We start from the raw sequence: 22,116 nt of genomic DNA, 5'->3' as shown, positions 1-22,116 counted from the left end.
TTTTTTCGGTGCCTTTTGTCTCATTTTCTTCGAGTCGCTTGACTCCTGGTGTCGTAGGGATGCCCGGCTTTAAGAACTGTGGGGACTGTCACCCCATGATGTCTGTGACAGACCCACACCGTCTGTGTCTCTACTGCCTGGGGCATAACCACGACTCAAAGTTGTGCCCCGACTACTGGGCCATGGAGCCGAAGACTTTGCGGGAGCAGTCCCGAAAGTTGCTGGAAGTCAGGCAGTCTGCTCTGCGCAGTTCAAGGTCCCGGTCCTGTGGGAGGTCGAGGGACCGGTCGCAGAGCCATCACCATCATTCCTCTGGATCTGAGTCTTTGCACTCTGGGTCAGGTAAGTCGAAGCATTCCAAAAAGAAGTCAAAGAAGCGTTGTTGCTCCTCGACTTTGCGACGCTACTGAGTGTAGGTGGTGCCACCGGCCTCCCCACCCTTTCTGGGTCAGTCGGCGACGCCTGCCCAGGTGCAAGAGTTTCTTGCTGCCATGGCCCTACTTTTTGGGCCGTCTGGCCCCACCGGTGCGCCTATGGGCTCCGCGGGCACCACTTCCTGCGTCGCACGCTCCTCGGGAAGATAAACCATAGTTTCAGCCCTGAACCAGACATGGTGCCGATGGGGCCCTTTTTCCCCCTATGTCAGTCCTCCCTATTTTCAGCCTGTTTCGCAGACTTCGGAGGAAGAGGGGGGACTGGGCGGGGTCTGAGGACCCTCTCACACAACAGTGTGATTATGATCCGGTCTGGGCAGAGGATTTGGGGGATGCCAGTGGTCTTTACACCTCACCTGACCTTGGCATCCTGTCTCCTCCTACCGTGGCTACGGAGGAGGGAGCCAGTTACGCAGTGGTGTTGCATAGGGCAGCCGAGGCCCTCCACCTCGAACTCCCTACAGTGGCCGTCGGGACTAACCTCCTGACAGAAGTGCTTCAGCCAGCTACTTGGGCCTCGCTGCACACGTTTACCAAGCATTATTGCCTGGACAGCCAAGTCCGGAGAGACTGCTTCTTTGGCCGTACTGTTCTCCAGGATTTTCTGGTGCGATCTTGGTTCGCAGACCCACCACAGGGGTTGGTATTGCTGGGGTATCTATTCTAAGGTAAGGAATCTATCACTACGTGTTTCTTTCAGATGCACAAGTTACTTACCTTCGGTAATGATATATCTGTAAGAAACATTAGAAGTGATAGATTTCTTACCGCCCCGCCCATCCTCCCCGTTCTGCGAACTGATTTCTAGGGTTAAGGTTATCCCTTTCAGGGCCCTGGTTTCATGGCACCAGTGGTCAGTTTCTTGAATGGCTCTGCGCTCCTGGCGCAGAAAGTCCTGTACAGAACTGACGTCCGCACGTGTGGGCGCGTCTAAGTAGCTCCAGCGATGTCATCTCTGCGCCAACGACGCACGCAGTGCCGCATGACGACTGTGAGAAGTTGGCCTGATATATGCTGTCCACTAGTTATAGTGGGCACCTTGTATCAGTCCAATCAACCCCTTATGGTGAATAGGTTAAAGACCACCTTCATTCAAAGCTATCCTAGTGGTAGCTATGGAGCGCAGCCTTCAGGCTAAGTCTTGAAGGAATGTAAAGCAGCTTGTTTTACCAGTCTATAATCTCTTGAATGACCAAATGAAAGGACAGCCACACCAGGTATATATTTAATACATATGTATTTAAGATAAAACATACCCCTCTAGTCTCTTTGAGACTGGAGTTCGAAGTACTTAATTTACAAGTTAGCAATCCACAGTAATAGCACAAATACACGTTTGGGCACTAGGGGTGTACCAAACCATATACCAATAAAGTGGTATAAGAACCACGACTGAACTAGACACAAGGCCTAGAGCCTGTAGCGGTGCAGACCACCAAGGTCTGAGGGACTCACCCAGCGAGGGTAAGTCTGGGCACGTCTGGAGCAACCAGGAAAGCCCAATTAGAAGAGAAGTTGCCTTCATGGGGACCTACTAGCCAACAGGCTAGCGATCGCGAAGGAGCCTCGGGCGGTCGCACTTGAAACTGGCCCACGGGTCACTCGTGGAGTGGAGGCCAACAATCTTCTTTGCAGGAGGTGCTCAAGGCTGGGGCTACTCGGAGCCCAAAGCACAACTTCGAGGAGGACCAGGAAAATAGTGTTGCTGAAAAGGTTCACGGGGTCTGGGGTCACGGTTCCAGGGACTCTGGGTAGCCTCGGGCAGTCTGGAAATCCACCTCTGGTGATGCGAAGACTTCGGCGTCCGGCGGGAGCTTCGGCAATGAAGTCCGGTCAGTTGCTTCTTTGGTGTTTGCAAAGCGGGGGAGTCACTCCTTGACCCCAAGGGAGATTTCTTCCGTCTTCTAGTCAAAATATAAAGTCGAAGGTCCAGGATATATGTTGCAGAGTTTTGTCCAGGGTTATCTAAAGTCGCAAGGACTGGGTTCCCATACGTATACTAAGTTTGGGTGTTGGACATACTCCAGGGACCCACCTATGGGAGGGTTTGGAAAGAGGGGTGGTTACACCCATTTCCTTTGTCCAGTTTCGCACCAGAGCAGGGGCAGACCAGACCAAGTGTGCCCCCAGTGCAGGACTTCAAAGCACCAGAGAGTGCTCCCGCCCAGCCCCAATACACCTCTGCCTGTCTGGGGAGGTGGTTACACCTCCCTGGGACAGGAAACCTATTTTCCAGGCCTCCCCTGCCAGAGTTTTGGTCAGCAGCAGGAGGCCAGACCCATGTCTGTGACAGAGGCATCCATTTTGTGATGCCAGGGCTGTAGAAAGTCCTACCGGGTTAGACCAGTGTGAACATGTCTCTCCCTCTAGAACGGTGGAATGCTACCCCAGCCGCCAGAACTGACGGGGGGGCAGTATTCGAAAGCGTTTGACACCAAACACGACATGTTTCCGTGCAGCCATCCCAAAGTTAGCATTTACAGCGAGGTTATAATTCAATTAAGTGTATATGGTCAGGCTGCACCACAAACAGCATCAGAGGAGGTACTCCGTACGCTGCAGAGGGGTTCTGCTCATGCAGGGGCACCCTCTCACACAAAAACCAAGCACTCTGCCTTCAGGATTAAGGCCTGCCATAGGAGTGACTTGCAGGTTTTATGTGTGCAATGGTAGTGATATAGGTAGCCTATACCACTGTATGGGGTGCAAGCACACCCTTACCCAGGCTGCAGTAGCAGACCTGTGGTGCCATTTTGGAGTGCTTCCCAGGGGTGGCATAATACATGCTTCAGCCCCTGGTGGGCCTCTGAGGTACCTATGTCCTAGGTACATAGTATACCATATACTAGGGGCTTATAAGGCACCTCGGAATCCAATTAGATATGTACCTATGTGTTCGAGGCATGTGGGCTGCTGAATTCATATCTGTGCATAGATCGCCGCCTAGTGTTGGGTCCGGATGTTTGCACGTTGTTGTCCTGGAAGAGTCTTCGAAGTATCACGAGATAGGTGACTCCTCCCCTGGACCACAGTGCGCATGGGCATCCTCTCCATCCTTAGATTGTTTTTTTCCGCCATTTGGTTCGGATGTGCTTATCTTAGCTCAAGTTAGGAAAATTCGGTTCAAGGCCAAAAGGCATTTAGTTTTCGTCGGTACTGTTCCCGTTCGGTATCGACTACTTTCTTTACTACCTTAGAACCTTCTTCCAGCCTTTCGGATCCGTTTGGTCCGAACATCGAACTTCCATCGACGATGGAATCGAGGACTCCATTCAAACGGTGTCCTTTGTGCCACGCAAAATACCCACACATCGACGTCCACCCGGTATGCAACAAATGTCTCTCACCGGATCACGATGAGTCGAAATGTATGGCCTGTGCCCGATTCCGATCGAAGAAGACTCTCCGGAATCGACGGGCGGCGAGATTAGAAGCGCAGCAATCGGCGCCTGCCCCGGCTATCATCTTCAGCACCGAAGACGAGGACGCTGAGAGCGTGGAAGAAGTAAACTCCAGCCCCGCTTCCGAACACGATTCCCGATCGGAAGACGACGATGAGTTGCTTTTTCAAAGGGAAGAAGTCATGGATGAGGTAGGAGACTACGATGAGGCCTTTGGGGCCGAAGAAGATAGCTCTAGCGAGGAGCCAGGCCCACCCGTCGATACAGAGGCCGACAAAGTGCGTCATCATACGGCTCAGGTCGAGGGATCGCCTCCGGGCCTTACCCGAGATCAATCTCAAAGTTCTTCGGCCCCGCCTTCAGGCCCGGCCTCAAACATCCCGCACGAGCCATTAATGAAAACTACTGGATTCCCTTCAGCGAAACCGAAACCAATCGTCGCACCAGTTCCACCGAAACCAAAAGTGAAACTGGTTGTAATCGGCTCGAAGGCCTCGAAGCCCTCCACTCCTTCGACGCCAGCAAAGGCCGTCGGCCCCGAACGCAGTAAAAGAAATTTCGGCGCCGAGCTCACTGCAGCGGATATCGGTGCCGACCCGAAGAAAAAGGCCCTCGGTCCCCACAAAGCGCCTCGGCCTCTGGCACCGAAGCCGTCGGCCCTGACCACCAAAGTCAAAATGGCCGCCCCATCTGCGTCGACGACAGCGGCACACGCCAAGTCGTCGACTCCAACAACCCTCGATACCTCTCTTCGGATCGATGACCCCATGGCTCCAAAGCAGTCGAAGCCTACCTCCAAGGTGCCGACCGGTTCCAAAGAGCCTTCTGCGTTCTCCGTGCAACAAGTCGCGGCATCGTTGCAACGCATCAGGGAACAGGCAGCCCTCCGATCCACGTCGGGCCCCGACACGCACAAGGCTCCGAAAGCCCTCCGATCCACGTCGGGCCCCGACACGCACAAGGCTCCGAAAGCACCCTCGGCGCCAACCAACATCACTTTTGGCTTGCCGCCGTCCACGGCGCCGAAGATGTTCGAGATCCGAACACGTGTCCGCCAGACGCAATCCCCGTCTACTGGACACACAGATTCTGAGCCTTCACAGCCACAATTCATCGACACCAACACTGGTAAACTGATGCTCCGCAAGCGGAAAATCACGCCAGAGAGGGGATTGAACTCCTACAGAATCTCTCTCAAGCACAAATTGCCAGCGGGGTCGGAACCAGTTCTTCATGAACGCTTACAACCCTCCTATCAGGATCCCCAGTCCGTTTCTCCTACGCCTTCAGAGACAGACGCAGTAGAGGACTAAATGGGAGATGATACCATCTACCCTGGGGATGTCGATCCTTATGAGCATCTGCACGACCCAGATCAGGCATGTGTTGACCCTACAGACCAGGGTATCGCGCAAGATACCCATGACACGCAGCTTTACAGCACAAAGACATCTCCCACAGAGGACACTGCTGCCTTCAATGCCCTCATAGAACGGGCTGATGCCAATCATGGAGTAGAACTCCATTCTGACACTGTCGAAGAAGACTTCTTGGTGGACACTTTCGCCTCTTCCGAAAGAACTGTCAAGACTCTGCCCATGTTGAAAGGAGTTCTCAAACCTGCCAAAGACATTTTTAAGGAAACAACCAGGGCACGGGTGCTAAACCCCAGGATTGAAAAAAAATACAAGCCTGCACCCGGAGACCCTATGTACATTAGGGGTCAGTTACCTTTGGACTCCATGGTAGTTGCTAACGCTCGCAAACGAGCCCATTCGCAGACAACAGGTGATGCTCCTCCCCCAGACAAGGAGTCCAAAGTGCTGGAGACATCAGGCAAAAGGATTGCAGCGCAAGCAGCAAACATCTGGTGCATTGCCAACACAAGCGCTCATGGCCCGTTATGATCGTTTCCACTACGACACACTAGAATTACTACTCCAACATTTGCCAGATGAATACAAAGACAGCGGAGCTCCTCATCAGAGAGGGACAACTCCTTACCAATGCATCCATCAAGTGCGCCCTGGATGCTGCCGACACAGCGGCAAGGGCAATCAACACAAGCGTCATGTTGAGACGCCACGCATGGTTGAGAATCTCAGGCTTCAAGCCGGAGATTCAGAACATCTTAAATCAACCAGTCAACCCCGACTACTTATTCGGCCCTGAAGTTGACACTACCCTCTAGAAAATTAAGAAAGACACTGACACTGCGAAATCAATGGGGGCTCTGCAGACACAGCAGTTTCGTAGTGGCTCCTTTCGTCGCCCCGGGAATAGGGGAGCAGCTAGAGGCCAGGGGTCACAGCAGCAATACACTAAAGGGGGCACACAGAGTACCTACGATAAAACCAACAGAGGTGGATATCGTGTCTCCAGCACCAAGGGCAGAGGACGTGGTTACGGCAACACCAGGTCCTCACCCAAAAACAAACAGTGACGCCCTCTCCCTTCCCCCCGACCACATAACACCTGTCGGGGGGAGACTCCAGCGGTTCCTGTCCACGTGGAAAACCATCACCACAGACAGGTGGGTCAGGGACATTATCCAGCACGGTTACTGTCTCGAATTAACCTCCACTCCACCCAACATACCGCCAAAGCACTGTCCTATGTCCGTAGAGCAATTAGCATTATTGCAGCAGGAAGTGGTAAGTATGCTGCAAAAAGGTGCAATAGAGGTCGTGCCAGTCAACCAGCAGGGGACAGGGGTGTACTCTCTGTACTTCTTAATCCCAAAAAAGGACGGGTCGCTCAGACCTATACTAGACCTGAGACCCCTCAACCAATACATTCTCTCAGAGCATTTCCATATGCTCACCCGACAGCAGGTTCTCCCGCTACTGTCAGGGAGACTTCCTAGCCACACTGGACCTAAAAGATGCGTATTTCCACATACCCATACACCCTTCACACAGGAAATATCTCAGGTTCACTATTCAAGGCCATCACTATCAGTTCAAAGTTCTCCCCTTCGGAGTAACAACAGCACCCAGGGTCTTTACCAAGTGCCTAGCAACAGTGGCGGCACATCTACGGAGACAACACATTCACGTCTTCCCTTACCTGGACGACTGGCTTGTTCAGGCAAAGTCAGCCCAGCAATGTGCCAGCCACATGTCCCTCACCATTCACCTTCTTCACAGTCTGGGATTCTCACTAAATTACCCAAAATCACATCTCCAACCCGCACACGTACGACAGTACCTGGGCGCGACCATAAACACTCTGGCAGCCACAGCTCAGCCAAATTTAGTGAGGATCAACAGCATGCAACTGCTGATCTCAAAGTTCAAACCTCAACAACTCCCTTCCTGCGCGAGTGTTCATGTAGTTGATAGGCATGATGGCCTCCTGCATTTTCATAGTCCCGCACGCCAGACTACATATGCGCCCGCTTCAGGAGTGCTTAGCACGTCAATGGAATCAGGCTCACGGGCAACTAAAAGACCTAGTGTTGTTGAGCGTTCGGGCATACAACTCTCTGCATTGGTGGAATCCACAAAACCTTTGCAAGGGCCGACCATTCCAAGAGCCTGTTCCACAAATAATACTAACAGCGGACGCCTCTCTCCAGGGTTGGGGAGCTCATGTACTCACTTACACAGTGCAGGGACTATGGACAACGCAACAAAAGAAGATGCACATCAATGTTCTGGAACTGATGGCAATCTTCCTAGCCATGAAGGCATTCAAAGTACACTTGTGCAACACAGTCGTGTTGATCCGGACGGACAACATGACTGCCATGTACTACATACAAAAGCAGGGAGGAACACACTCTCCACAGTCGTCTCATCTGTTTAGAGCATGTGGAAGAGGGCCATTCAGAGGAACATATTCCTCATGGCGGAACACCTCCCCGGCAAGGACAACCAGATGGCGGATCTGCTCAGCAGACACAGCCACCAGATGCACGAGTGGGAGCTACATCCGTCAGTTCTCCAACCGTACTTCCAACAGTGGGGTCATCCAGAGATAGACCTATTCGCCACAAACGAAAACTCAAAATGCCAAAGCTTTGTCGCCAGGTTCCCACAGTCACAGGGCAATGCGATATGGATGAACTGGTCCGGCAGATTTGCGTACGCTTTTCCCCCAGCGCCATTAATACCTCTAGTGGCACGCAAACTGCGACAACACTCACTGACACTCATCCTAGTTGCTCCCACATGGGCGCGCCAACCATGGTACACCACCTTTCTAGAACTTTCCGTGGTGCCGCATCAAAGGCTGCGGATCAAACCCGCACTTTTAACGCAGAACCATGGCGAGATTCAGCACCCAGATCCGCAACAGCTGAACCTGGCAATCTGGCTCCTGAAGTCTTAGAGTTTGGCTACCTAAACCTGCCACCTGACTGTATGGATATCATCAAGGAGGCCAGAAGACCCACTACCAGTGCTTGCTATGCGGCTAAATGGAAGAGGTTTGTCATTTATTGTAACAACAATGACATTAACCCGCTGGATGCATCCATTCAAAACATCATCTGTTACCTCTTACACCTATACCGATGCAATCTGGCATACACCTCAATACGTATCCATTTAACCGCAATAGCAGCCTATCTCCAAAACAGGCAGCACCTCTCTTTATTCAGAGTGCCTGCCATCAAAGCCTTCTTGGAGGGACTCAAACGAGTAATTTCCCCAAGACACCCACCAGCACCGGTGTGGAACCTCAATTTGGTCCTCACCAGACTAATGGGTCCACCCTTCGAACCTCTCCATTCATGTGAGATTCAATTCCTCACCTGGAAAGTAGCTTTCCTAGTGGCAATCACTTCGTTAAGAAGAGTTAGTGAACTCCAGGCACTAACCATTCAAGAGCCATTCATACAGGTTCACGCAAACAGGGTTGTACTACGTACCAATCCCAAATTCATGCCCAAGGTGATATCGCAGTTCCACAGGAATCAAACTATTGAACTGCCTGTGTTCTTTCAAAATCCACAAAATGTCGCAGAGAGAATGCTCCATACACTAGATGTAAAGCGAGCCCTCATGTACTATATAGACAGAACTAAGGTCTTTAGGAAGACAAAACAACTTTTCGTTGCCTTTTCTCCACAACACAAGGGCAACCCCATTTCCAAAGCAGGAATAGCTAGGTGGATAGTTAAGTGTATACAGATTTGCTATCAAAAAGCTAAGCGCACACTAACCATTCCTCCAAGAGCCCACTCAACACGAAAGTTAGGGGCGTCCATGGCTTTCCTGGGAAACATTCCTTTACAGGAAATATGTAGAGCAGCCACATGGTCCACTGTACATACATTTACCAAACACTACTGTGTAGATGTACACTCAAAACAGCAGGCAGCTGTAGGACAGGCTGTTCTCAAAACTCTTTTTCAGACTGCTGCAGCTGGCACGGGTAGCCGCCGCTAATAGGAGGTACTGCTATGTATTCTATGCACAGATATGAATTCAGCAGCCCACATGCCTCGAACTGAATATGCTGCTTACCAGTATGCATCTGTTCTTGGCATGTAGGGCTGCTGACATTCATATCGCCCACCCTCCTCCCCGGCGCCTGTAGCAGCTGCAGCTCTCAGAATTACTGTATAGCATGGTCATCACTTACTGTATCTACTCCATCACTGCCACAATGGCGAAAAAACAATCTAAGGATGGAGAGGATGCCCATGCGCACTTTGGTCCAGGGGAGGAGTCACCTATCTCGTGATACTTCGAAGACTCTTCCAGGACAACAACGTGCAAACATCCGGACCCAACACTAGGCGGCGATCTATGCACAGATATGAATGTCAGCAGCCCTACATGCCAAGAACAGATGCATACTGGTAAGCAGCATATTCAACATGGAAACCATTTTAGAGAGGAAGCAGCTAGGCTGGTGTCCTGATTAGCAGGGCCACAGCCAGACTAAGGTAAAAAAACAGTGAAACGCCAGCAAAAAGTGGGGGTACCCATGTGAAGCAGATCCTACTCTCCTACGACACCTACGGATGCGCAGTACTGCTGACAAACTTTCCGGATCCAGTCTGACGCTAGGGGGTAATTCCAAGGTAAGAGATCTATCGCTACTAATGTTTCTTACAGATATATCATTAACGAAAGTAAGTAACTTGTGCTTCCTGGTCAATTTCCACATGCAGGTCATCTGCCAATGTTACACCCATAACCATAGTGCCAATAGCTGGACTTACCACCTGGATTGTTGGAACATTTTGTGTCCCATGTGTTCCCCTATGAGGTGAGGCACAAAAAGGTAAATACCACAAGGGCCGAGAGGAACTCTCAAGAGGGAGTACACCCTCCTGTGTGCTAACACTAGACCACAAAAAGTACTCCTCTTGTACGTAAATCGTGTTCATGATTTACCTCGGGTGGAACCTGATCCAACAGTGATGGGAAGTCCCTTTGTGAAGCTAAAGATAGTAACCCACTAGGAAGTGGGGAAGGAAACGAGTCCTCTTATTTTATTTAACCTCACACACCCTAGTGGTGTCATGCTTCATCATCTGGTCAACCTGACGCCTAAAAGTCAGGCTGGGCTCAACCATAATCCCCTAGGAGGCTCAACATCTTAGCTTACTCCCTTTATTCCACCATCTGCAATGGACATGGTGTTGCCATTAAGCTCCCTCTTGCCTGCATAGAATTCATGATTTATAATAGGCTGTTATTGGCTTCGGGTCCTCCCTTTGTTTCTGCCTTAGATAAACTTGCTCTGCTTTGCCCCCTTGTGCTTGGATCATAGTCCTGTATCCCTACTTTCGGAATGTACTAAATCTGCCTCCTTGACTGGTACCCCACATTGTGGTTGAAAGGGACATGCCTTCTGAACCTCTGCAATTTTGAGTACTCCTGCTTAACTTACCACAGACTTTCGTCGCTTTCTTTCCCCTTTTCCTCAAGTGCACCAATATCCTATATTTCTTTTTACAATTGTAGGCAAAACTTTGGTAATGTCGATCCTAACTCTGCATCCAACGGGGCCTCTTCTCCATAGCCTTTAGGGAAGTCTTCAAACCTGGACACTCAGTAATGTATCTCGTCACTCAACAATGATGATTGGGTGTATTCCAAAGCATATTCTTAAACATACATTTGAATGTTCACCCGTCCCATCATGTCCCCACTGAAATTCTCCCAAATTGTAATTCAGCGGCCCTCCTATAGGGCAAACCCTGCTGCACAGACCTTTGTTTCAGCAACCCAGTGTTTTCAAAACCTCAGTTACCACATCCCACAAATCGGCGGAACACTGGTTTCCTCCTGAACTTACATGCTGGTGTGAAGCGGAGACCCTATCCCTGTGGATTTTATCTCACATTTGAGCCAACAATGCAGTATTTTTAACACAGTAAATGACTTACCCTGCCATTGAATTTGCTATATAGCGTGAAATGATTTTTAATGCATCAGTCTTGCAGCGTGTAAGATCATGTGTCTGACAGTAATTTAACAACTTCACAATAGTCGCACATGGTGATCACGGTTGTGTTCTCCAGTGGGCAACACTGGACCCCGTTCAGCAGCAATATACTACTTTAAGTGCACGGTGTGTATCTTTAACCCAGTCCTCCAGTAGCTCTCCAGCTCTAAAATACAACTTTTAATTTCTCTTGCAATGTTTTCATTTGCATTTTCAAGATTGCCATATTGCTTTGCACAGCCACAGTCTTACGTTTGCCTCATTGCCCTGTATAGTAACTTTTATAAGGATTGCATCAAAATTAGTCTATTTTCACTTCCAGATATGTTTTGTTCTGAACGATACTGGATGGTTCTTACTGGTTTTCACCTTGTACTTCCCCCTCCATGGTGATCCTGATCCATAATTTTTCATACATTTGTTGCTAGTAATCAATAAACTTGAGTTAAGGGACAATTCATGGCATATGTTTTTGCCTGTGGAGCTTAATTCGCATTGCGAGACAGGTGTGAGCACATAATGTTTAGATTGAGCTCATTATGCAACCTGTGTTGAATTCTAAAGATCCTGCATGAAAGACTCTAACTTTGATAGATGTGATGAATATTTCGATACAATTGCTAAGAATGTAATCCTGTAATTTGAAGTAGACTTAGTCAAACGGGGTGTTGAACATAAATTGATTTCTCCTGTTGCAGATGAAAACTCGTGGATTTGATGAATTTGTTGCACTCGAGGAAGCAGATAAGCAAATGCTTGACGATAAAACGTCGTCACCAGATGATGACCCTCTTGCACCAGGTATTAACTGCACAATTTTACATCACAAGTTCTGTCATGAGTTGAATTATCATTTCTTAAAGTTGTAAAGTTACCAACTGTTTTGAAAACCTTTGTAGTGTTAGCCAAGTTGTTAATCCTGTATTAGTAATTAGATCAAACATTTGTAATAGTTCCCTGTTACGCATACTGAATGGCGAGCACTTTACAGGAATAAGTAAATACATTACCAATCCTAATGGTTTTAAGTACTGACTTGGTTCATAAGCTACTTCATCTGAAATGCTATCTCAACAAAAACAAATTAGTATGTAATCGCAGTGTAGGGCTACTTTCTGTTTAAGTAAAGTGTTTCTTGCATAAATGTAACTTGCATTGCAGGATTTGTCTCAGGATTGTAGTTATTTTCTTCTTTTGACATTGAATAAATCTTTCACTGTAATCTGGAGCAGGTATACACTTTCAACCAAACTGTTAAATTAAAACAATCTCTTCATCAAGCCCTGAAATGTTTAATTAGAAATGTTTAGTTTTAGATAGGGTATTTTAGCCTTTCTAATGGCCACCTTTAAAAATGCCAAGGCTTTACACATTTCCCAATTGAAGAACTTTGGTGATGCAAGTATTCCCTTTGGGGAATATTCTAAAGGTGAGGAACGTGCATCCAGTCGCCAGACTTGATCCAGACATTTTTACAGCAATGATTCAGCATGCTGCTAGGTGATGTCGTAAGGCTCAGCGCTGGTCTTGGTCAGCCTTGGAAGTGACTAAGCAGAGCGGCATATAAGCACCCCCTATCTCCTCCCCCATCATCCCTCTTCAGATGTTTCTTCCTTTCTGGCCATGCCTTCGAACACCAATTTGGAAATCCACTCTTTTTAAGGGGCAGGAGGGTTCCAGCCTCCAACCTTTCCCCGGCGACCAAGGCAAACAGCAGAAAGTGGTATTTCAGCCATGCTGGCCCACGCCTTGTGTGATCCCCCGTGCTCCTAGCCATGGATGCCCGCTTTGGATACCATGAGGCAACAGACCTGTCCACATCAAAGCTGGTGATTGGAGCCACTGCCCAACATCCTACTCCTTGGGAATGGTAGAGCAGTTGTGACGCTTTTGTGATGTGACGTTTCAGGCTACGCATAGCTTCACGGACTTTGCTTTCGATTTTAGGCCAAAGCTTACCAGACAGCACGGCTGTCAGGTTTGCCAACGTCAACTTGGACATTCAGAAAGCTTCCCTAGGAATGTAATCTGCTCATTTCTGACCATTGGCTTTCTATATGCCATAGACTGTCCAGTTGAGTTGAGTTTGTCCCGTCCCCAAACCTTATATCTGATAGACTACTAGCTGCAGATTCCTTAACGTAGAATTATCCCCAGGCGTCAGACTGGACCCGGAAAACTTTCTTTGCCCCAGCATCTCTGTGCGCCAGGGGGCGGTACCACGTGACATAGCCCTGACATCGTCCGCGGGCGTGATGTCAGCGAGGTCACATAAGAACTGATGTCAGCGCGCCGGGGTGGGGCTTCTTTTCCGCGTGCAACGCGGATCCGGATCGTGTCCCTGACCTGTTTTCAGGCCTTCTTTTCATGCTTTGCGTTGTGGGACAGTGTGCGAATGCCTTTGGGCTTCAAGACGTGTCCACCTTGCGCGCGTCAGATGTCTGTGACGGACCCTCATCCTATTTGCATGTGGAGTTTGGGCGAGCACCATGATTCCACGGACTGCAACGCTTGCCAGCATCTGAAGCCGAAGTCCTGGCGGGAGCGCCGCATGAAACTCCTTTTGGCCCGCTTGTCCAGATCAGATGTCAGATTCCGACATCGCCAGTCGGTAAGTCTTATAGCTTTTCCAGAGGCCTGGACCCCGCTCTGCGGAGGGCGCGGGTTCTCCGCGGGATATGCGGCCTCCTTCGTCCCCACCCTACCCACCGTTTCCCGGAGTCGCGGCGGCCAGGGTCCCAATGGAGGCCTATGCTGCGGCTCTGCAGGCTTCCCTAGCCCCTCCTCCTCTTCCTGGGACGTCCGTGGATCCCTTGCCTCGTGCGGGGCCTTCCGCGGCGGCTCCAATGCCAACTGGTTCGGCTTCGGAGGTGTAGTGCCGTCGGAGTGCGGCCCTACGGGGTTCCCCTCTTTGACCCAAGGCTTCTCTGACTCGCCGCAAACCCCCGAGGGGGGGTCCCTGTGGTGGCGCGGGAGGTCGCCGGGAATCGCGGCTCGTCCCAGAGTCGTCCTCTGTCTTCTAGGCAGGCGGTGGCCTTGCCAGAGGCCGAGCTGACGCTGCTCAGGCGCCGACGGCTGTCGGCCCTGGCGGCGCCGCGGGTGCTGGCTAGGGGCCGGGGCGTGTCCCTGGGTCCCTCTCGCCTCTCCACGCAGGCGGCTGCCTTGTCGGAGGTGGAGTTGCGCCATTCTTTCGCCAACCCCGCCTCATTCTCCTAGGGCGCAAGTGGTGGTGGAGGTCGTCTGTTTCCTCTCCGGTGCCGGTCGACGTCACGCCAGCACCTGTAGCGGACTCCACGGCGCCGTACCGGCATCGGGTTGTCGACTCGTCTCCAGAGGCCTCCTCCACTCTGGAGGTTCGTCAACTTTTTGTCTCTTCTTCCCCGGAGATGGGACGCCGTGTTGTGGCCTTTTTCCCCAGTGTCTTCCAGGGAGGGCTCTTCGCCATCCCTGCGGCCACAGCCTTCCCCAGAGGCACCTCAGGTCCCCCACTAGTCAGTGAATCTTCCACCCCCCCCCCCCCCCCCCCCCCCCATGACGCCCGAGTACAGCCTTTGCCCGGGCCATTTCCACGGCCGCTGGCATTTTGCACATGGGCGACCCCGCCAACCCATTCCCTACGGACCATTTGCTTGAGGTTCTCCATCAGGGCTCCGTTGGATGGGAGCTGCTTCTTCCATTTGAAGTTTCGCTCCTTAATTCTCTTCCGGGGGCGTCCTACCACGGGGATCCGTTGCTCCAGTCGCTCCTACACCACCACCGTCCTGCTCCGCAAGATCCAGTCTGCCTTTCTTTCCACCCTTCTACCCAGGGCCCTCTTCTACAGACAGCTTTTCCCTCCTTGCCTTGGGTGTTGTTTCCTCCGTCACGGGAGGCCCGGTGGTTGGATTCATGGGGGCGTAACATCTTCGCTTCCTCTAGTGCTGCTTTGCGAGAGCTCAACAAGCTTTGTGTGTTGGCCAGGGCTACTAACAGCTTGTGGGATTCTGTGGAGTCCCTTCAGTCTTGTGCCTCTCAAGAAGGTGTCTGCGCTGATCTGCGGCGCCATGTGATGGATGGCCAGGAGTTGGCCGCGTTTATTCTTCGTTCGGCATTCGATGTTTCTGATGCTCTCTGCTGCACTATGGCAAGTTCAGTAGCTCTCCGTCGCCATGCTTGGTTGAGGATAGTGTTTTCCCTGAGAATGTTAGGGAGCGTCTGGTTGACCTGCCTTTTGATGGGGTGCTTTTGTTTAACACCCATGCGGATGCCGCCATTCAGCGGCTCCTTTCGGAGCTCTGTCCTCCTCCCCCTCCTTAAATTTGGCTTGTCGGTCCTCTGCTGCTTTCTGGGGCTAGTGGTTCGGTTGGACCGTCGGTTTTCTGTGTGGGTTGGCGTGCCTTCGGGGTCCTTAGGTTGGCCCCTTTGTACTGTTTGCTGCTGGTACAGCCCTTTTGGCTTTTGTTGGGTCTTTGGTTGTTGGTACACCCATATGGGTCCTCAGGTAGGGCCTTCTGTATGTTTTTTGTTTGGCTGATTGGCAAGCAGTCTGTGGTTCTATCTGCAGGTCCTTTATGTTCTTGTCCTCTGCTGCGGGATTTTTCCCTAAGAGGTGTTCCCATGTTTTCTTGGGACGTATCATACCCTATGTGGAGTACTTGCAGCTATTGCATAGCTCTGTCCTGCGCTGGGAAGGTATGGTCGCCCTTTGTCAGGTTCCCTGCCTTTCCTGGCATTTCTGTATACCGCTGGTGCAGTCTCTTTTGTCTTGTCCGGGCGCAGCTTGCGCTGCTCCATGTTCTGTCATTCTCAGTGTTCGCTACCTCGCTCGGCCAGTCTGGCATGCTGTCTACGGTGTCGTGGCGTTTCTGCCTTCCTGTCCGGCGTTTCGGCCTGGTCCTCTGTCTGGTGTTCTAAGGGGGGGGGGGGGCTAGGTTTCTCCTGGCTTTCCTGTGTTCTGGTTGACGGCTTGTGTCTGTCCTCCGTGTCTCTCCTCTTCCTCCCCTGGCTGGTCCCACTTATCTTTGTGGGTGGGTGTGTCTATAGAACGCTCCTCCTTTGGGGATTGTTCTGAATTTCCCTGGCCTCTGCCCTCGGCTTGCGCCTGGTTTGTTCTGGGTGCACTGCTCCATGGTATTGCCAGCTTTTGGCTGCGCATGCCTGCTCGTTCTGGTCCACCGCAGTGGCCCTTAGTGTGTGCCCTTGTGCACCTGCCTCTTGTTCTGCTGGGGCTTTGCGCACCTGTGCCTTTCTTCTTACGCCTGCGCTTCTTGGCTGTGGAGCCGTTCCTGCCTTGTCTGCTGCCTTGCGGCTGATGCCTGTTCAGCTGTCCTCTATTGCTGTGTTTTCCTACGGCAGGCTCTGCCTCCGGTTCTACCTCTTCTCCCTGGAGTTGGGGTGGTTCTTTTCCTCCTGGGTGCTCCTCTGTGGCTGTCTGTCCCTACGCGGGTTTGTGGCAGTTGTACCTTGGATGGACTTGGGGTCTTCTGGTCTTCCCTTCGCCTTTTTCTTGCTTACTTCTGCTTGGTAGGGGCTGCCCTTCCTCCCTGTTCTGCGAGGGCCTTCAGTTTGTTTTTCTGCACTCGCCTCCCTCCGGGTGGCTTGTCTTCTGTGGGTGTCCGCTTCGCTTCCTCCTGGACAGGATGCTTCGTTCTGCTTGATTGTTCCACCCCTTCCTTTATGATACATGATGCATGGTTGGTTGGTTCATGTGGGCTTCTGCATACCTCCACCCTGGTTTTTTTTTCTCCAGTCCAGGGGCCTATTTTTACTTGCTTGGGGTTTGATTCCTTTGCAGTCCTCTACGTTGTTTTTTTTTTTTTTGCCTATACCTCTGCCTTTTCACTCCTTTCAGGGGATACAGTCCTCCTTGATGATGTCGTCTGGGGGTAAATTGCTGTTACTCCTCTGTTCTGGGCTTGTTGCCCTTCACTGTTGTGAATTGTGATTGCAGTATCTCTCCCCCTCCCCCGTGGCGCCAAAAAGTTCTCCGACGAAAACTGATGTCAGCGAGCCGGGGTGGGGCTTATGTGACCTCGCTGTCACGCTCGCGGACCACGCCAGGGCGGAGTCGCGTTCTGCAGGTAGAATCGTCTCTACCAGATACATCATTACCGAAGGTAAGTAACTTGTACTTGCTGTATAGCGCTGATATCAGCAACCCTCTCCAGCAACATTGGTAATTGACTGTGACCGACAATGATGAAATAACTCTGGCAGCACATTGTTTGGTGGAAGGTATTTTGCAGCAGGTTTTTTTATAAAATGAAATATGAAAAATGGTGTGTTGACTTATGGGCGATGCAGGGGCAGGCAGCTCTAAGTACCTAAGCTGCCCACCAGCCTGTTGAGCCAGCCCATTCAATGCTTCAATTTCAGTTCGAGAGTTTTCCTTCCTTACAGATCGTGGATCACCTGTCCGAAGTAGAACTTGTGCCTTTTGAAGGGCGGAGTGTCACCAGGCAAGCCCCTGGTTGCTCAGGCTTGCAACCTCACGAGGGAATAATGGGGTGCCGTTGCTTGCACCCCAGGATCCTACAATAAAAACTCTAAAAAATGTTGGCATAGAACACCCTTGCTGTGCTCCTTGAAATGGTACCCTTGCTTACCAGGCTAACACCAGATCGCCCTGTAACTCTGCCAAAATCTGGGATGGTGCAGCTGCCGTATCTGCCCCCTGACTCCCATTTTGGACTCCGTAATAACCTGCAGCTTCCAGCGCTTCTTGCACCACTGCACTCTATGCCACTCCACTCTTACTCTACACCTCTGCACTCTTACCTGCACCACTCCACTCTACCCTGCACTAGTCTACTCTGCAACAGTCTACTCTACGTCGCTACTCTCTACACAGTATACTCCACTCTACACCCTTGAACTCTACACCACTGCAATCTTCAGCTTTACCCAAAACCAATGCATTCTATGCCTCTCCACTCTACCGTGCTCCATTGCTTTGTCACTTCAGTCCAGGCCACTCTACTCCACTCTAACGCTCTACTCCTGGCCGCTACTCCACTTTGACTCTCTACGCAACTCCTTTGCGACTCCATGCCACTCTACTCCATTCTATGACACACTCTGGCGCTCCACTACGACACTCTGGCGCTCCACTACGACACTCTGGCGCTCCACTACGACACTCTGGCGCTCCACTACGACACTCTGGCGCTCCACTCTGCCCCTGTCAGTGTGTGCTGTGAATCTGTGTGTGCACGTTTGTGAATGGATGTAAGTTAGCAAGTGTGCATGTGTGGCACGCCCCATTTCCCCATTCATTAAACTCACTCTTTAAGCCACCACTGATTGCTTTAGGTCTGTTTTTTTGTGGATGGACTATCTTTGCATCTTCCTACCATACACTCTTCCCCACTGTTAGCATGTGTCACTGTAACTTTTCAATATGTGGACATGGACATCAGTCCTTTGGTTAACTGGAATTCACTTTTTGCATTGAAATAATCCAAAATTGTACACAGATGTTCCAGCTTACCAGCAATGGGAATTTGCACAGAAGCTTGGAGCACAGTTGAATTGTACCTGTTTATACAGACATAACATTCATTTGTTTGTCTTAAATGCTATTTAGGAATGTTTTATTATGCTGAATCTAATTCGTTTTGTAAACGTGTTATTCTTAGGTTTGCTCATGCCATTTTCCTTTCTTTCCAGACTTGTTGGAATCCGCTTCATTACTTACAAATAGGACGCCATCTACAGACCTCATGGCCCAAATAGATGCACTTGCTTTGCAGCTAACTCCAGAAGAACTGAGTCATCATTCTGGAAGCCTTCTGTTCGAAATGCAAGAAAAACTTAGCTGCTTGACCAATTGTGTGATGAGACACCTACAAACCCGGTGGACGTCTCCACCCCATGAAGGCTCTACATAATGGATTTTGGAACATAAGAGCACTGGGTGGTTGGTCTCCAGTGTTCTCTTAGTTAAGAGAATTTTAAGACTTTTACTCGTTATTGGTCATACCATTTTACAAAGTATTCATTGACAATGAACAGAATTACAATTGGCTAAAAGCCAGTGCAGTAGATATATTATAAATATTTTTTTTAACTGAAGGAGGTGCGTCATTCCTTGTTCCCACATGTTAGTATTCTTCCTTGCGGGATCAACACATTCTCATGGTGGAGGATATATCTTGCTTCTCAGCAAGGTCCTTTTAAGTAATTGAAAGATATTGGGTTTGTCAAGTCTGCAGATTTTCAATGTGAATTGTAATTCTTAAGCTTGAATTGCAAATGTTTCCAATTCCCTTTCCGTTGAATCTTAATCATGCGGCAAACACTTCTCTTGTGCCATCTTATAGAGGAATCTGGTCCCAAACTAGCCTGTGGTTTTAGTAAAATGTATCCCTTTTCTCAAAGCGGAGTCCTCTTTCCAAGGGTCAATATTTGCAGTTTTGGCACCTCTTTCTTTGTTTATGTTCTGTGCGTAAACTTTATCTAGCTGACAAACTAAACTTTTCCAGCTGCTGCGTTTCCAAGAAAAACATTTGGTTCTATTTTGATGGACCCCAATCTAAAGGCCCAATGCGTAAAAAGCTCAGTTGCTACTTGTACGTCTTGATGGTGTGCTGTAGCAATGTTTTAGTTGAGATCTTCCTGTGGCAAATTGGATGGTATGACATGCAATGGTTTGTATATTATGTATAGTTTTGAATTGCAGATGTTCTAATTTATGAGTGTAAACTTTGATAACTTGCATGCGTTGCAGCATTGCACAACACCCAGTTTGCAAACGTTGAACACTTCAGTCTACCTGCTCTGTAAATAATTATCTGCCACTTAGAGCTTCTGTATGTTATTGCTGCAGATGTTTTTAAGAGAAATGTGCATAAATAAAACGAAGAAAACTTTTGTTTTTCGTTGAATGTCTAAATAATTTGAAACATGGATCGATGCATGGATCTACAGTGGTTTATACGAAGGCAGTTGTGTGGACCCCCACTTAACCATTACTGAAACCCAGGCGCCACCACTAAATCTTTGCAGGAAGCGGAGGACCCCAGCCTAAGCCATTTCAATGATTAGAACTTCAAAACAATACACATAAGTACACCAACAAGCATTCATCAAAAAAATACACAAATGCTGAGATTTTATTGAATTTACAACAAATATAAAAAAAAATCGAAATTTTAAATGGGATGGTTAGAGTTTTTGTCAATTCTATTGAGACCACCCACCATCTGTACTATATTCTGTTTGATGCACTTGCACTGCTCCCAAGAATCAATCTGAGGATACAAACTTAATTTTTAGCCTCCATTTTCAAATTCCTTTACAGTTACAGATCATTTAAAGTAAATGTTCGAGGCATATGAGCTGCAGATCACACACTGAGGATAAGATCGCCATCTGGTGTTGGGCTCGGATGATTGCAGGTTGTTGTTGTCTTCGGAAGAAGCCTTTGGTCACGAGATAGGTGACTCCTCCCCTGGACATCAGTGCGCATGGGCATCCACTCCATCGTCAGATTGTTTTTTTCCGCCATTGGGTTCGGATGAACTTTTTTCCGCTCCAGCAGAAAACTTCCAGCAATCAAAGTAACTTCTCAATCTTCATTCCATCGACTTCGAAATCAACTCGGACCGGTTCCGGAAGCGGCTGATGGACAGGACACCCTTTAAAAAATGCCCCCAGTGTGGAGCGAAGTTCCCCCACAGTGACCGCCACGAGGTTTGCAACCTCTGCCTGTCGCCGGAACACAACGAATCGAACTGTCCAGCTTGTGCCGCTTTCCGTTCCAAGAAGACCCTCCGGGACCGAAGAGCTCGACGCCACATCATGGCCAAACCAGCTCCAGAACCGGAGGACATCTTTGCTCAGGATGTTCCTGAAGATGACACCGAAGATCTCGATCGTGTCCGAGGCCGACGATTCCGATGACCTCATCACTCCAGGGCAGCGTGTGAGTACCACCCCCCCCCTGCCCCTACCCCATCCAAAAAGACATTGGTCAAGACTCCGCCAGCTGGGCCCAGTCGCGACCGAAAATCCTCTTCAGAAGCCCCGCCCTCGGGCCCGGCTCCGAAGACATCTAAGCCTGTAGGTGGCTCGGGCTCGAGCAAACCTCATGTTATTGTGCCTATAATACCTTCGGCACCGAAACAGGCTTCAAGGCCGAAATCTCCTTCGGCACCAAAACGTTCCTCGGCACCGAAGTCTCCACCGGCACCGAAACGTTCTTCGACATCGATGCCTAAAAGTTCCTCGGCGCCGAAGACTCCATCGGCGCCGAAAAAAGTTCATAAACATCCGAAACGGCCATTGCCACCACCACTTTCGGAGCCGGATGAACTTTTTCGCCCAGATCCTAATCAAAAGCGGATCTACATCAATCCCGAAACCGGACATGTGACTGCAGTCCCATACAAGAAACGGAAGCTGGACATCACACCACCTCCAGCTCCCATACGGAAGAAGGACTGTGCTACTTCACCACTTCGTCTTTCCTCTCCTGTGTTACCTCCTAACCCATCCCCCCCTCCTCCTCCTCCTTCTTTACCTTTACTATCTCCTTCTCATTCACCTCCTCCACAGGATGATAATGATGATTTAGGGGGAGGGGCGGACCCTGATTTATTTAATGATCCTCTTGATCCAAACGACCCTTTTACGTTCCCAGACACAGCACCAGTAGATGACTGGTCTTATCCAATACCTGACATGCCTGACTCCGCTACCTACCCTTCCAAGCCCTCCCCTCCTGATGACCATTTGGGGTTTGGCCAACTCATAAATAGGGCAGCAACATTCCATGGCGTCACGATGCACACGGACGCCCTTGAAGAGGACTTTCTCCTCGATAATTTTGAGCAGTCACAAAAAGCTGTTCACATACTGCCCATGATTAAAGGGGTTATAAAGCATGCCAC

At 50.0% G+C, this 22,116-nt stretch overlaps 1 protein-coding gene across 5 annotated transcripts in view; it reads left to right on the top strand.

Annotated features, from left to right (window-relative positions):
- Window positions 1-20,096, top strand: part of RIF1 (replication timing regulatory factor 1) — a 442,844-nt gene extending 422,748 nt beyond the window's left edge. For all 5 annotated transcript variants that reach the window (XM_085645596.1, XM_085645592.1, XM_085645595.1 and 2 more), the window contains 2 exons: window positions 11,944-12,046; window positions 18,893-20,096. In XM_085645596.1, the coding sequence (XP_085501722.1) occupies window positions 11,944-12,046; window positions 18,893-19,113 (324 nt within the window). In that variant the 3' untranslated portion in view covers window positions 19,114-20,096. The remainder of the gene's footprint in view (window positions 1-11,943; window positions 12,047-18,892) is intronic.
- The last annotated feature ends 2,020 nt before the right edge of the window (window positions 20,097-22,116 follow it).

Source organism: Triturus cristatus, chromosome 3_1 (assembly GCF_964204655.1).
Source record: "Triturus cristatus chromosome 3_1, aTriCri1.1, whole genome shotgun sequence".
Taxonomy (NCBI): Eukaryota; Metazoa; Chordata; class Amphibia; order Caudata; family Salamandridae; genus Triturus; species Triturus cristatus.
This window is presented reverse-complemented; position numbering and strand designations above follow the sequence as displayed.